This window comes from Pleurodeles waltl, chromosome 6 (genome assembly GCF_031143425.1).
Source record: "Pleurodeles waltl isolate 20211129_DDA chromosome 6, aPleWal1.hap1.20221129, whole genome shotgun sequence".
Lineage (NCBI taxonomy): Eukaryota > Metazoa > Chordata > Amphibia > Caudata > Salamandridae > Pleurodeles > Pleurodeles waltl.
The window spans coordinates 1,007,435,887-1,007,451,574 of record NC_090445.1 but is presented as its reverse complement, the minus strand read 5'-3'; the positions used below and the strand labels follow the sequence as shown (position 1 = coordinate 1,007,451,574).

The window sequence follows — 15,688 nt, the reverse complement described above, 5'->3', positions numbered from 1 at the left end:
TTGTTATCGTTTCCTTGTAAAGGTTTTGCAGCTGCCGCTGCTGCCAGTTGAGGGGCATCACTCCTCCGCCCTCATGGAGGAGCCTCCCCTGAATGAAGTACTTAGGGGCATATTTATACTCTGTTTGCACCAAATTAGTGTCATTTTTTTTAACTCTAATTCGGTGCAAAACTAACTCCATATTTATACTTTGGTGCTAGACCCCTCTAGCACCAAATTTATGGAGTAAAAGTCATTTTTTGAAAGTGGAGACCTACTTTGCCTTAATGAGATGCAAGGTAGGCGTTCCCGTGCAAAGAATGACTCTATGGCCTTAACGCCATATTTAGGGGCATATTTATACTCTGCGGCATATTTATACTCTGTTTGCACCGAATTAGTGTCCTTTTTTTAACTCTAATTCGGTGCAAAACTAACTCCATATTTATACTTTGGTGCTAGACCCATATAGCACCAAGGCCCTGATTTAAACTTTTTTTGCACCGCATTAACATCATTTTATGACACAAAAGTGGCGCAAACTTACAAAATATTGGCCCTTATTTATACTTTTTTCTGCAAAACTGCACTAACTCAGTTTTGCACCAAAAAGTTTAGCACCGGCTTGCACCATTTCTGTGCACCAGCCGGGCACCATATTTATGGAATGGTGCAAGCCGGTGCAAAGGGTAGGCTAGAGTTTTAAAAAATGACTTTAGTCGGTGGGGCTGGCAGTATAGAAGAAGAGGGTTTAGCACCAAAAAATGGCTTTAGGCAGGTTAGAGTAAAAAAAAATGACTCTAACCAGATTAGCGTCATTTTATGGTGCTAAACCTACCATGCCACATGACTCCTGCCTTAGAAAAGGCAGGAGTCATGCCCACCACCCCAGTGGCCAGTACAGAGGACAGGGGTCCCCTGGGCATGGCCATTGCACCCTGTATGGCACTTTCAAAAATAAAATGCACTTATCTGTACTTACCTGGGATGGGGTCCCCCATCCTCGCAGTCCCTCTAGTGTGGGTGGGGGGGCCCCTAGGGCCTAGGGAGGGCACCTCTGGGCTTATTCCATGGTGTTCCACCATGGAAATAGGGCCACAGGTCCCCTAATGCCTGCCCTGACCCAGGTCTTAAAAAATGGGGCAAAGCAAGCTTTTTGACCCCTCCTCCCTCTCTTGCACCATTTTTACATGGGAGTATAAATATGGTGTTAAGGCCATAGAGTCATGTTTTTGCACGGGAACGCCTACCTTGCATCTCATTAAGGCAAGGTAGGTTTCCACTTCCAAAAAATGACTTTAACTCCATAAATTTGGTGCTAGACGGGTCTAGCACCAAAGTATAAATATGGAGTTAGTTTTGCACTGAATTAGAGTTAAAAAAAATGACGCTAATTCAGTGCAAACAGAGTATAAATATGCCCCTTAGCGTAAAAAAATTATGCTAATCTGGTCAGAATCATTTATTTTGACTCAAAACTGCCTAATGTAATTTTTTTTAAAGTTAGCCTACCCTTTGCACCGGCTTGCACCATTCCATAAATATGGTGCCCAGCTGGTGCTACAAAAAGGTGCAAGCCGGTGCAAAACTTTTTGGGGCAAAACTGCCTTAGTGCAGTTTTGCACCAAAAAGTATAAATAAGGCCCTAACTTTTCTGAAAAAAAAGATTTGAAATTCATAACTCGAGATCCAGGAGAAGAAACTCTGTTTTTTCAGTTTGGAAAACCAGCATATCTATCAGATTTTAGATCAAATTCACAATTTTCAGTGATTGTTAAAAAATGGAAAATCATTTGCTACTTTTTGCTCACTAAGCACAGTGAGCTGCCTACCAGTAAATTTCTGGAATGGTTGTTAGCTCTGCCCAAAAAAGGCACACAAATGTGCCACTGCAGCCATGTAATTTTGCTGATACACACAGGGGCATATTTATGAAAAGTGGCACTGCACTTAGTGCAGTGCCACTTTTCTTGCGCCCCCTAATGCCCCCCCTAACGCCACCATGTGTGCGCCGCATTTAATGTATGGCGTACCATGGTGGTAGTTACAGAATTAGCTTCAGAATTTTTTACGCTTGTTTGGCACTTTGCAGGATTAGCGTCAAAAATGTTGACGCTAATTCTGCAAAGCATCCAGAGGCCCATTGTAACCAATAGGAGCCTCCTTGATGAAAAAAATGAGCAAAGAAATCTCTTAGATTTCTCTGTGCCATTGATCTGGCAATGAGAAATGGGGAAACGAAAAGAGGCACAGGAGCAGATGCACACAAGCAAGAAAGCAACACAGTACAGGGATGAAGGGAGTTTGGTGGACAGAAGCATACGAGAAAGCTAGCAACACAAGGCAGTCAGCAACACGGGGCACAGGGCCAGACATTTGATGAGGGCAGAAACACATCAGAGAGAAATGAAAAATATGTGTACTCTCATGGAGTGTTTAACCAAGAAAGGAAGTTCCTTAAAAGTGAGCAGTGGAAGAATACATGCCAGCGAATCAGAGAGACTGTAAAGATGCTATGCTTCAGAGAATGGACAAACTTAAGACAAACACGCTGGTACAAGAAAAAACATTGAGTAAGAAGCAAGCAAATGAGAGTAACAATAAAGCCAACACATATTAAACAATAGGTAGGGTGTTTTTGCAACTGGACAGCTTGCACCATCTGATAGGCTCAGCCTGAAAAATTGTAACGTGTGAGTGCCTAGGGCTTTATAAGAAAGGCAAAGGTGTAGTAGATAACTGAGTCTTTCGCAATCAATATTATTTAATTTAAAGACTTTGTAGCCCTGCCTACAGAGAATGATTCGCCAAATGAGAATAGAGCTAGTCAATTCTAGCCCTGGATGAAATACAAACTACACTGGCATAAATCTAACAATTTCAGGAACTGTGTATTACGATTGTTATGCAAAATTCTCCAAACTATGCCACTTCACGTAATTACACACCATTTACAGTAAAAAATTTGATGTGAACACATAAGAAAAACAGAACACGGACAGCTGTTGTTTGGGGTGCTTTTTTTGGCACTGTTTGTTTGCACTAATTGTATTTTTAACCAAGATATAGTCCTAAACGATGAATTTACATATCTAATTATTCACTTAATCCTGCCGAACATTTGTGTAGTCATGTGAAAGCAAATTACACAAATTTTACACACACCTGGTCTTATTCCTGTAGAAAATGCTGATTCGTCCTTTAAATTTTTTTAACTTCCTGTAACAAAATCCTGCTTTCCTTTGAAGTGTTTGTGTCTGTTCCTAAGCAGGTAATCTTCAGTACTAAAATGGCATGACAAACTTGTGAGAAAGTTGACTGGGAACAGGATCGGGCTGGGACTGAAATAAAAGTCCAAGCCCAAAATAAAAGTGGTCCCTATAGTGAACCAGGTAGCTGGAAAGCGGCCCATGCTTGTAACTTGGGACAGTTTTTTGAAGTTTATGAGTCTTTTGCAAGGTATGGAGAATGCATGGATGAGAGCTTGTTGCAGGCAATATTGTTTTAATATCTGTGAAAGCAACAGTAACAACTTACCTAAGAGAACGTAAAAACAGGTCCACAAGCAGCCAAAACCACAGCCTACACGCTAACCTTTAAAATCCGCCTGTCAGATTGAGCACTCCCAGGTTACCCTATAAGCCAGTCCCACCCTGTTGGGAAGCAGATAGACATACTTCTAAAGAATTCTAAAGCAGACGATGGTGTACTCAACCCTTGTTGTTGAGTTTTGGTAGTCAAAGCTGTCATAAAGCAGATATTGGTTCTGCAAAGAGTACTTAATTAGTAATGCCTAAAGCACTCTGGATCTTGTGTCTAATTCAAAACTTTCTTCTTAAACAGGCGGCCAGGCTGGAGATTCCCTGCTTGCCCGTGCCCGATGCTATGGACACCTTGGACAGAAGAAAACAGCAATATTTGATTTTAACGCCATCCTGAAGGAGGAGCCTGGAAATGTACAAGCTCTTGTTGGACGGGCCTTCATGTACCTGGTGTTTAATCAACAAAAGGTGAAATGCAGTTAGGAAATGAGATTACTGTCTACGCAGTTGCCTGTATGTAATATTTTTAAAATGTAAGATTGCACTAAAACCATTTCAGCGACACTCTTTGAAAAAATATTGAAATAACTATTAATTAACATTTTCATAGTGAAAAGGTGTTCACAGGCATAAATAATCATAGGTCAGTTATATATACAAATAATACAACGTCTATGAAGAAGAAGGCATTCAGTATCTAGTACAGTTTACTGTATTGGGTCAGTTTCAACATCCTGTGGTAATACTAGGTGGAAGTTGTGTTTGAATAAAATGTTTCTTCCTAGGATGTTACTACCCTGATACCTGAAGGGATATGATTTACAATTTTGAGAGCACTTCAAGAGAAGGACTGTTTCAGCATTTTGTACTTGTCACACTTTGAAACCTGAGAAGTATTGTTTCCAAGCTCAGTTGTTGCTGTACTCCTAAGAGCCCATGTTTATAGGAAAATAATGATGCACAACGTTATGCCAAAATTGGCAGTGCCACGCTCTATCATCTTCACAACACATGGATGCACTGTATTTAATTGAACCCTTGTGTTGTTCCCTTCGCTGGCACTAAGTTTAGCTGCCAGTACCAACACAGGAATTCTTGCACCATCATGCAAGGACGTCTGCGTTGAGGGGTGTGATTGTTTATGTGTGGGAAGGTGTCCCTTCCCGTACATAAACAATCACTAATGGCGATTTGGCATTTCTGTGTGTGCTGCACAATGCAGCACACACAGAAGTGCCAAAGCATAATTTTCAAATGATTGTTTATGTGCAGAAAGAGACACAATATTGTTAGCTGGTAAAAGCATGTTTTTGTGGTGTTGGTAACCTGACTCGTAAGAGTGGAATTGGAGTCAATATGAATTTTGAGTTTGCAAACTGCAGTGGCAGGTTCAGGTGGTTTCCCCCTGACTGTAGGCCAAAATAACTCTGCCATGCTCCTTTTAGGTGAAGTCAAAAGAATTTCTGACTTGCCTTGAGGTTGACTGGGAGGGTGTTAGATTGATTTGCAATGGGCAAATATAAACTGCGTGTCATCAGTTTACATGTAGAATCTTACAGATGAAAGATAAATGCTAACAGATGCATATATATTATAAAAGAGGGGAAAGAATTGAAACTTGTGAAAAACACAATACCTATTTTTGCTGATGGTGATGAAAATAGGGGGAATGGGACAATCAGTATTCTTTTACCTAAAAATTATTTACACCAGCTGAGATCTGTCTTTAATTCCAAGGTTATATAGTCTTTATTGTATAAGATGATGGTGTATAGTGTCAATAACATCCAAGATGTTGAGGAGAATTATAACTCTTGGACCTCTGACATCCATCATTATGGAACTGAGGCTACTAGCGATTTTGTGATGTGTCCCAGTTGAAATGTGGCTTATAATTTTGAATCTGGAAGAACTCCAATTTTTCTAAAACCTTGCCATATAAGGAATTACAGAGAAATGGGCTGATAATTAATAGGGTCTGCCAGGTTCAGTAAAGGATTATTTAGTAAAGGTTTATTAACCACTGTTTGCCAGGCTTAAAGTAACATACAGGTTTCCACTGATTATGATAAGATGAATTAGATCTTCTCTACTATAACCAGTGCAAGTTCTTTCAAAAATGTACTTGAGCCATTTTAAAAAGGAGAGCCAGAAACACAGATATGTGCAATAAAATTCAATAACTTTGTTTGTTGAGACAATAGAAGACCCCCTGAAAATCACTACTGGTCTATGAGAGTAGTCCACTGAAAGAGTATTGTTACATTTATTAATTGGTTCCTTATGTATTTATTGTCTGATTTTTCCAATTCTTTTAAAAAAGAAGGAAGTGTTACAAAAAGAGGCTAAAGTGATTGGTTGAGTGTTACTACAGTGATGTGACTGACGGTCTTTATCAGTCTAAAGAGTTCTTTAGTATGATTAGGAGCATTTCTAAGGCACATAAAAATATCAAGGAATAGCTTGTTTCACCAAAGTCTTCTTTGAATGTATTTTGGAAGGCACATTTTGATATAGAATCATATGTTACGTCACCATTTTCATACTAGCAGACACAACTCTAATTTAATTAAAGATAACTCATTAGAAAGTCACAGGTTTTCTTTCCTTTTAGAATGTTTCACTTTTTTATCTGAACATGAGCCAGTTCACTTCAGGCTTGCATAATTATGTTATCATACTCTGAGATTACAACATAAGGATCTGTAGAAGAGAAAACTCTAGCATTTTGATCCTGTATTTCTTTAATTATTTGTATGCTCTCTAAAGTTGACAATACTCTCCAAGGTCATTCTTCCACAATGATTTAAATTATTTTAGATGGAATTATATTGTTTACACTTCTTGCTTCCAAAGTGGAATAGCCAAATGATTCAAATTTATCATTCCTAGCCTCTGCAAAAGTAGAAAAGATATGATCAAGAAGATGACCAACAAAGTGTGAAGGTTCTTCTGAAATTAGCAGTGGCAGAGGAGAGTCGCCCCCATGCCAACAGAATCAAAAGTTTAAAAATAAAACGATAATAAAATAGCCTTATTGTCATTTTATTTTTCAAGTTCTAAGGGCCGGGCCAAGTCTCGGGGTGGGGTCACCGCAGTGATAGACATGGAGAGGGCGTGGTGTGCACTGCTACCGCTACGCATGTGAATTTGGCCAGCCGTCTCAGGTTGAGAGCGCAAATTTATGATGTTGACAGATAACATATTTCTGTTCTATGTGCCATGACTGAGGAGACATTTCCATATTAGCCATGTCGTTGAGGGAGTGATCCCCTCTTGTACTACTGTGATGTAGCAGTGTTCAAGGAGCGTCAATACAGTCAGTCAAAATTTCTTTATTCAGCGATTGCCTTAGAATCACATTTAAAAACCATTTAAATACAAATAAAACCTAAAAACATAATCCAAATAGATACATTTCATAGCTAAGCTTAAAATCAATAATTTAAAACCCCATCCCCTAAAAAGCCCATAGCGACATCTTTTGCTAGTGCAAGTACAAGTTTATAGGTACATTCAGCTCCTCATAACGTTTCCTTATGGCAAGGGTAGATCTAATAAAGTTTAGTATCTAATGGCAAGTTTCAATTGTCAATAGCGTTTGGGCATAAGTCGTTGCTTACTTGTAATTTCAGATTTTTGCCATACGCAGCAAGGGGAGAATAAAAGATGACGTATGGTCAGAGTACAATGTGCAAATAAAAAAAAAATGGCGGGTACTCTGCTTTGAATTGGCATCGCACGGGCAGGGTGGCAGATCTCTATGCCATATGCCCTGCACAGGAAAAGTCACTCTATTATGAATCAAATATAACCTAAACAGTGTTAGAAAGGAGTTGGTTGTTGAACTCTCGAACCAATGTAAGTAGGATTCTATGGCATCTGTAGTTGAGATCAAGATAGGGCTCTAGTGTTCTCTGCTGCAAAGCACCATGTAGTCTACAGGATATAGCATGCTCTTTAAAGCGCTGTTTAAAAATCTCCTTTGCGTTGCTCGGCAGGGATTTAGGCTCTGTAAACATGTGTTTGAGCCCCATCCTTCAGAATGATCTTTTAATGTATGAAAACTACGGGATCCTGTTTGTGTTAGCCAGTTGTAGACACTCAGATATTCAGTCTCGCACCAGAGTCACCTCTGGGCTGCTCAAGCATCTAATCCATAATAGGAGAGGGGAGACTGCTACCGTGTCCTCTAAGTACTGCAGACCCAATTCCTCATAGCATATTATATTCGCAATACTCTTGGGCACCCCCAGCAATCTGTGAACACATTTATTTTCCATACATTGCAAGGGATCGGCATTAGCGTAGACCCATAGGCCCACACCACACATTGCAGCAGATAGACATTTTGGGCCTTTTAAAGAACTTGGCGGTCTGGACCGCCATGCCGGCGGTGGTGGTACTTGCCACCAATGGCATGGCGGTCCAGACTGCCATATAATGAACATGGCTAACCGCCACGTTTGAAATGCCTCCACTGCCAGGCTCCCGTCACCAGGCAGCCTGGCGGCGTTTCTGATCTGACTGGCCGGCGCTACCCGACGGATAATGAGTCGGATTCCACCAGCTTTTCCCTGGCGGTGGGATGGCGGAATGAGGCCCCCATGCCACCCCGTTGCGCATTTCACTGCCCAATCGGGCAGTGAAATGCGCATGGGTGCTGCTGCACCCACCGCACTGCTACATTGCCACCGGCTCCATTTGGAGCTGGCTTCAATGTTCAGGCCCTGCTTCCAGGTGGGCCGGCTGGCGGAAACACTGTTTCCACCCACTGGCCCAGCTGGATGTTTATTATGTGGCCGGCGGGGGTTCTGCATGCTGGCTGTCATCTGTTGATCGTCACCGCCAATCTCAGTGGGTTTCCCCACCGAGATCATAATGACCCCTTTGATTTTTACAGGATCACCATCTGGAGGGTGGGCTTATGGCCCAATTTCCAGGCGAGACGAAAAATCGCCTCGCTATTCCTTGGCATTTGCTGGGCCTTGACCTTTAGGTGAAAGGCCCATGATAAGGAAGAGCTTAAATGTATGCCCAGATAACAAAATTCCTTGACCTTATTGAGGATGGAACTACCCATGCGAAATTGTTTGGACTTTGTATTCTGGGCTCCACTTGTCATTATGTAAAATTTGTTTAAATTTACCTTCAAGTCCAGGTCCTGCATAAAGGAAAGAGCAAGGTCTAGCAGGTCTTGAAGGCCATTTGCAGTACCTGAAACTAGTACTGCATCATCTACGTATAATAGGACAGGAAGGTGTCTCTGGCCCATCCTGGGAAGATCCTGCCCAGACCTGAGTATGCAATCATAGATCCCACTTATGTAGAGTAAAAATAACAGAGGGGCTAGGATACATCCCTGCCTCACGCCACACATAGATGGAATTGGGCGTGTTCTCGCTCCGTTAGGGTCATATCATACTGATACACTAAGGTCCGAGTGCAGACAGATAATTAAGTTCAGCAGATTTGGATCAATGCCCATGGCTTCCATTTTTAGCCATAGCTTCTCTCTGTTCACCATGTCAAAGGCGCTAGAAAGGTCAATGAAAGCCATATGAATGGCACCATTTCTGCTATTACATATTTGCTGAATTTGAGCTGCAAATTTAAGACCTGGTCGATAGTACTTAGGCCCTGCCTAAAAACACAATGGATTGGAGACAAAATATTTCCCTCCATTACCCACGCCTCCCTTCGCAAGAGGATTACTCTACCTAGAATTTTGGCTGTAGAGTTTACAAGGGAGATGAGTCTATAGCAAGTTGGGTCCTGCCGATTACCTTTCTTAAAAATTGGGACAATTATAGCCGGTTTCCACGAGGGGGAGATGTGACTATATACTACACTTCTCAGGACATTTGTAACAAGGGGGCCCCATAAGTGTGGCAATGTTGTAAAAAGGTCTGCTGGGACCCCATCCAGCCCAGGTGCTTTACCTGCCCTAGTGCGATTTACTGCTGTGAGGACCTCCTGCAGATCAATGGGAGGGTCAAGTGGGATTGGGTGGGGGCATATTAAATTTGAGCTTCCCGCCCCTGCACAGGGTTGTTCGTTATCTGCCCGAAAGACCCTTTCATAATGGCTTACCCATGCGTCTTCTGTGATCAGGCAATTATCTAATTTGGAGCTTTACTCAGAGAAGTAAGATTGGTTGATCACCCCTCAAAACGTAGTAGAATGTTTCATCTAGGTAACTACTAGTAGGTCATCCCATGCTTTGGATCTAATTTCAACTTTCCTCTCTTTCAGTGCAGCCTTATACTGGCTCCTGGCCGTTTTAACTAGTTCATGTGAACGCGGGACAGCTTTAAGAGCTCTCTTTAAATTTAGGTGGGCAGACGTGTATGCAGAGTTAAACCAGCAGTGTACCGCTGTAGTGGTTTTTATCCTGTCTGTGCTTAAGGCGGCTGAAATAGAGCTGCATACCTGCTCATATTCCTGGACAATATGCTTGTGTGTTGCGTTATATGATAGCCAAGTATATATGGAATCCAACTTTTCTTTAATAATTTGGTGATTAAGTGCTATTCGACCCACCTTGTCCCATTTAATGCACATGCCATGTTTCTATTAAAAGCCAGATCTTCCCTCCCTTCCCTTACCTCCTAATTTAGTATAATAGGCTAAGGTAGTGCAAAGGGGGTTGTGATCACTGGCACAGTGATGAACAATCTGGAAATCACAAATGAAGTGGGGGTCCTCATAACTAATAAGGATGAAGTCTATGTGGCTCCCTTTAAAGTTCCCTGTAAATGGTGGAATGCTGTGAGTTTTCTGGGGGATCACCTCCCTGGCAAATGAGAGATCATATTTGCTGATGAAAAAATTAAATATCTCCAGTACATCTGAGTGCCTGAAGTGAATTACAGTTTCTCTGCCCTCAGTCAAGAACCCACAGCTATTAAGATCATCATCTGGGCATAGAGGTGTATTAAGGTCACCTGCCCAAAGCAGTGTGACTTTATTGCGTTGGAGCCAGACCGAGGAGTCAAGGAACATCCAGCAATGTTCCAACTAATCAAAGTTAGGGGGGCCCGGCCTACTTCATCCTCTCGAACTTCCAGCCGGGGATAGGGCAGGTTCTATCACTGAGAAGCTCAGGGGGCTTTCCTTCCCAGCACTCCTCGTGCCAGGAGGAGCGCCCTCTTCGATTGCGGGTTTCATTGTCAGTCAGTCCACACCGTCCAGGGAATTCATTGGCTCAAAATGGTTAGCGGCCGGAACCCTTGGCCGGGAATGCAGGGCTGTCAGCGCTACCATGCTGGCTGGTGATACATTTGGGCAGGCATTAGCTGAGACAGACAGATCATAAAAATGCCCCAGCGCGTGAGCTTTAATCCCGGCCCTATTCCCTTCCCTATGCTCCAGGGACTCCAACAGGCCCCTCACTACCTGGGGTCTCTGAAGTTTATCTATATATAATCTCCCTTTGCAGAATTTAATGAGGGCCCTATCCATTTCACTCTTCATGCAAAAATGATCATGTGATTTAAATCCACAGGGAAGTTTGTTTGTGCCCTCAACCAATGGGTAGACATTCTCATCAAAGCTTTTGTGTCATCCGTGGTCCTGCAGTAAGAGGGGGCACATTTTCCAATACCAGAATGTATGGGGCACAATCTGGTGGTAAGTCCAAACCCCCCTCCAGAGGGAGCCCGCTTTCCGGAGGGACAATCTTGCGCAGGTTGAGGATGGCCTTGTTGGACATGGGTTGTTAGGGGACTCCGGTACCTCAAGGCTGGGTTGCATAAAGCAATTCCGGTCCCAACTTTAGATTCAGCACTATGGATTCCCCTTCAGGCAGGTGACTCTAGTCTGATTGATTCAGGAACCAAGTTTAGCACATATGCTTGAAAGAGGGCCATCTTTTCAGCAATCGCCTTGGTTAGTTTCACCTCTAAAGATGTACAAAATAGTTTCAGTGTAAAGTCAGTTTGGGAGATGAGGTCACTCACAATATCATTTCCCTTTTGGTGCTTCCTTGTCCTTTCTTCATTCCCCAGAGTACCCTTTCAATCCTTGGGGTGTATATTTGGATATTTCTTCCCTAGAGTGGACAATTTCTTTTTGGGTCATGTTTTTTTCTTCTTTAAAGGGGGGGGAGAGGAACGCACCAGGGCGGAGTCTATAATTGGGTCATCTGTTAGACTTTCTGCTGGTTTGGGGGGGATTAATGAGTGATCTATGGGGCAAGCCTAGGGAGGAACACTAGCCAGGGACTTACTCGAGCAGTGCTCCATTGGCGGTGGCTTAGTTATAATGTGGGGTTCCAGGTGAAAGCTCTGAGACAGATTCTGCACTGCCCCAATCTTGGATTTGACTTGCTTTAAATTCTGATTCGATAACCCACAAAATAGAGGACAAATGGTTTGAAATCGAAGTTTGAGCCATGTGAATTGATCCATTTTTATCACTAAGAGCGCCACTTTTCCTTTTCCCCATTTGCAAATAAATTACTCACGTGCCTGTGTGCACCTTGGACGGCCTATACGGGTGTAAAGGTTGGACGATGGCAGCCTGGAAGTATTGCACGCCCTATTTTACCAGATGTAAGAGGGGTGGCCCAGCCCAGCCTCCTTCAGGCTCCGACGGGTGTGGATGGGCCCACGTTTGGCCCAGGCATGGCCTGTGCACATCAAGCACTGCAGTAGATTCCCTGGCACTTTAAAGCACTCGTTGGTGTGGCAAATGCGAGCAGCTGGACTTGGAAATGGCCGCCTCCTGGGGCCAAGAGCAGTCTGGGATATGTAGTCCCCCTCCTGATGCTTAGTGCATCCCGTGCTGCGGTAAAATCCGATGCGCTTTATAGTGCTCATTCGTGTGGCAAGTGCGAGCAGCTGGGCTTGGAAATGGCTGTATACTGGGACCAAGAGCAGTCTGGGATATGTAGTTCCCCTCCTGATGCTTAGCGTGTCCAGCACTGTGGTAGATTCCCTGGCGGTTTGTAGCACTCGTTGGTGTTGCAAGTGCGAGCAGCTGGGCTTGGAACTGGCCGCCTCCTGGGTCCAAGGGCAGTCTGGGATATGTAGTCCCACTCCTGATGCTTAGCGCATCCTGTGCTGCAGTAGATTCCCTGGCACTTTATAGCGCTTGTTGGTGTTGCAAGCGCGAGCAGAAGGGCTTGGAAATGGCCACCTCCTGGGGCCAAGAGCAATCTGGGATATGTAGTCCCCCTACTGATGCCTATTGTGTCCCGCGCTGCAGTAGATTCCCTGGCACTTTATAGCGCTCGTTGGTGTTGCAAGTGCGAGCAACTGGGATTGGAAATGGCCACTTCATGGGGCCAAGAGCAGTCTGGGATATGTAGTACCCCTCCTGATACTTAGAGTGTGAATACATTTACTATCTTTAGCTTAATAATAGACACATCATCTAATTGATAGCTGTTGTTTATGGCAAATAATTGAGAACCTGAATAAAAAATATGAGGATTACCTGATGTGAATCCCCTTATTTCTGATGGAAGACCAGTAGCTTAACAGGCCGCAATATGCGTTTGGGGCACAGATGGGAACAGACGGGCTTGCTTTTTCATGTGTCTGCTGTACGTCTGTGTTACATTTTCCATTTTACAGCTACTAGTTGGACGGTATGATTACCCAAATTACCCAAGTGCCCAGGCGGTGTTTAGTGAAATACCTTTAAAATGGTAAGAAAATAGAAAAAGGCCTCTAAGTACTTTCTCCATACCAGGAACAATTATAATACCAAACTAAACTGCTGTGTCTGAGCAGGACAGACAATGCAAGTTGAAAATATAGAGTTAAATATGACAATAAACATTTAAGTCTGAAAAAGCATAACACAAATAATTCATCAGTCTCCCTTAGCCCTTACAATAATTGTGCTTAAGTACTAAGCCACAAGCTATATGTGTGGCAAAATTGTCCAAATCAGTATAATAAAAGTTAGCAGCAAAGTTAGACCTGGCATTGTTGGCACAGTCTCCTCTGTCTTTTTACCTTGGCTTCCTATGTTTGGACTGTGTGCTGGACTTTGTGTTTATTTGTTTTTGGTACTCTGGGCACTTTACCACTGCAGTTCGGTGCTAAAGTGCAAGTGCTCTCGGGGTAAACTGTATGTGTAATTGGCTTTTCCATGATTGGCATATTCGATTTACTAGTAAGTCCCTAGTAAAGTGCACTAGAGGTGCCCTGGGCCTGTAAATCAAATGCTACTAGTAGGCTGGCAGCATTGATTGTGCCACCCACGAGTGGCCCTGTAAACATGGCTCAGACCGGCCACTGCAGTGTCTGGGTGTGCAGTTTTAAACTGCTAATTTGACCTGGCAAGTCTACCCTCTTGCCGGGCCTAAACCATCCCTTTTTGTAAATGTAAGGCACCCCTAAGGTAGGCCCTAGGTAGCCCCATGGACAGGGTGCAGTGTATGTTAAAGGTAGGACAAGTACTGATGTGTTTTACATGTCCTGACAGTGAAATAATGCCAAATTCATTTTTCACTGTTGCAAGGCCTAGCTCTCTCCTAGGTTAACATGGGGACTGCCTTTAAATATCTTTTAAGTGCAGTTTCCCCTCGACAGCAATTTGAGATATAGAGTTTGGGGTCTCTGAATTCACAATTTAAAAATACGCCTTTTCGTAAAGTTGGGTTTTAGATTGTCAGTTTGAAAATGCCACTTTTAGAAAGTGGGCATTTTCTTGCTTAACCATTTTGTGCATCTGCCTGCTTGTGTATTCCCAGTCTGGGTCAGACTGACAGTTGGGCTGTTGTGAATTCCCTCTAGACACTGTCACAAAGGGAGCTGGGGTGTAACCTGCATATCCTGATGAGTCTCCTGGGCTAGACTGGGGAGGGGGGAGCTGATATTTATACCTGAAAGAGCTGTGCCTGTCCTCACACAATGCAGTCTCCAACCCCCTGGTATATGTCTGGGGCCAGCCCTGGGCAAGGCAGGATCTTGTCAACAACAGAGACTTTCCTTTGGAGTTTGGCTACTTCAAAGACAGAAAGGGGTATAAGTAGTGGACTCAAAACCACAGACTTTTAGAACACTTCTGGATCAAGAGGAACCTCTGCCAAGGAGAAGAGAAGAGCTGAAGACCTGGAGGAAGAGTACTGCCCCTTTGCTGTGTGTGCTTTGCTGGGATGGCCTGCAGTTGCTTTTTCTGCCTTAAAGAGGGTAAAGACTAGACTGCTGTGTCTTCTGCTTGAGATAATATTCTCCAAGGGCTCAGACTATGCTTGCCTCCCTTTAATAAGTCTCAGGGACAGCAAAGACTTCACCTACCAGCCTCTGGGTTCACTTGCTGTGGAGCCTAACTCACCGGGTGGTGCCTATACCAGTTCTGGGCCCTTGGGATTGAAAGCTGGTGAACAACCAAGAAAAAACAAGTGCACCAACTTTGGACGACGCCCTGACTGATGCTACTACCAGACCCAGCGACAACGCCTGTAACTGTGGTCCCTCCTGGAGTGCAACGACCTCGACCTACCCTGCAGGCCTGACGCCACCTCAGCCTCGCTGATGTCCACGACTCTGTGAGTTCTGAAGCGCCATGCCACTGACGTCTGTGACACCCAACACTGCTGCGGCACCTGCAGACTCGTGGCATGACCGCAACCCCGTGAGGTCGCCGCACCACATCGTGACCACCGCATATTGACCCCACCGGAAGTGCAAGGATCCGACGATTTGCACTGATGCTGCCTCACCTCCACAGCTCCGGAACAAGGACCCAACACCTTGCACCAATGTCTCTGCTCCTCTGCTCCACAGCAGTGGAACCGACACTGCACGAGATCCAGCAGATCCTCGATACCCAACTCCATGCACCGGCTTGTTTTCTGATTTTCACAAAGTACTGTACCTAGGGGTCCGTGCGACTCCGTGACCAGCACCATTGGTATTGGCTTTTTGGGAAGGACTTAATCACGACGTCGTGATATCACCAGATTGAACAATTTGTGTTTCTAAGTGCTATATTGAAGTTTTATATTGAAAATTCATAACTTTGCTTGTGTATGTTGGATTTTTGTTGTTTTTGTCTTGTTTTATTCAGATATATATTGGCTATGTTTCTACACTGTTGGTGAGTATTTTTGTGGTGTTTTCACTGTCTTACTGTGTGTGACTGCACAAATAGTTTACACATTGCCTCTGAAATATGCCTAATTGCTTGTGCCAAGCTACCAAGAGGGT

General features: G+C 43.7%; 1 protein-coding gene across 1 annotated transcript in view; it reads left to right on the top strand.

Annotated features, from left to right (window-relative positions):
* Window positions 1–15,688, top strand: part of TTC34 (tetratricopeptide repeat domain 34) — a 516,120-nt gene that overhangs the window by 311,961 nt on the left and 188,471 nt on the right. Inside the window, exon 5 of the mRNA XM_069239923.1 lies at window positions 3,823–3,989. Coding sequence (XP_069096024.1) covers window positions 3,823–3,989 — 167 coding nt within the window. The remainder of the gene's footprint in view (window positions 1–3,822; window positions 3,990–15,688) is intronic.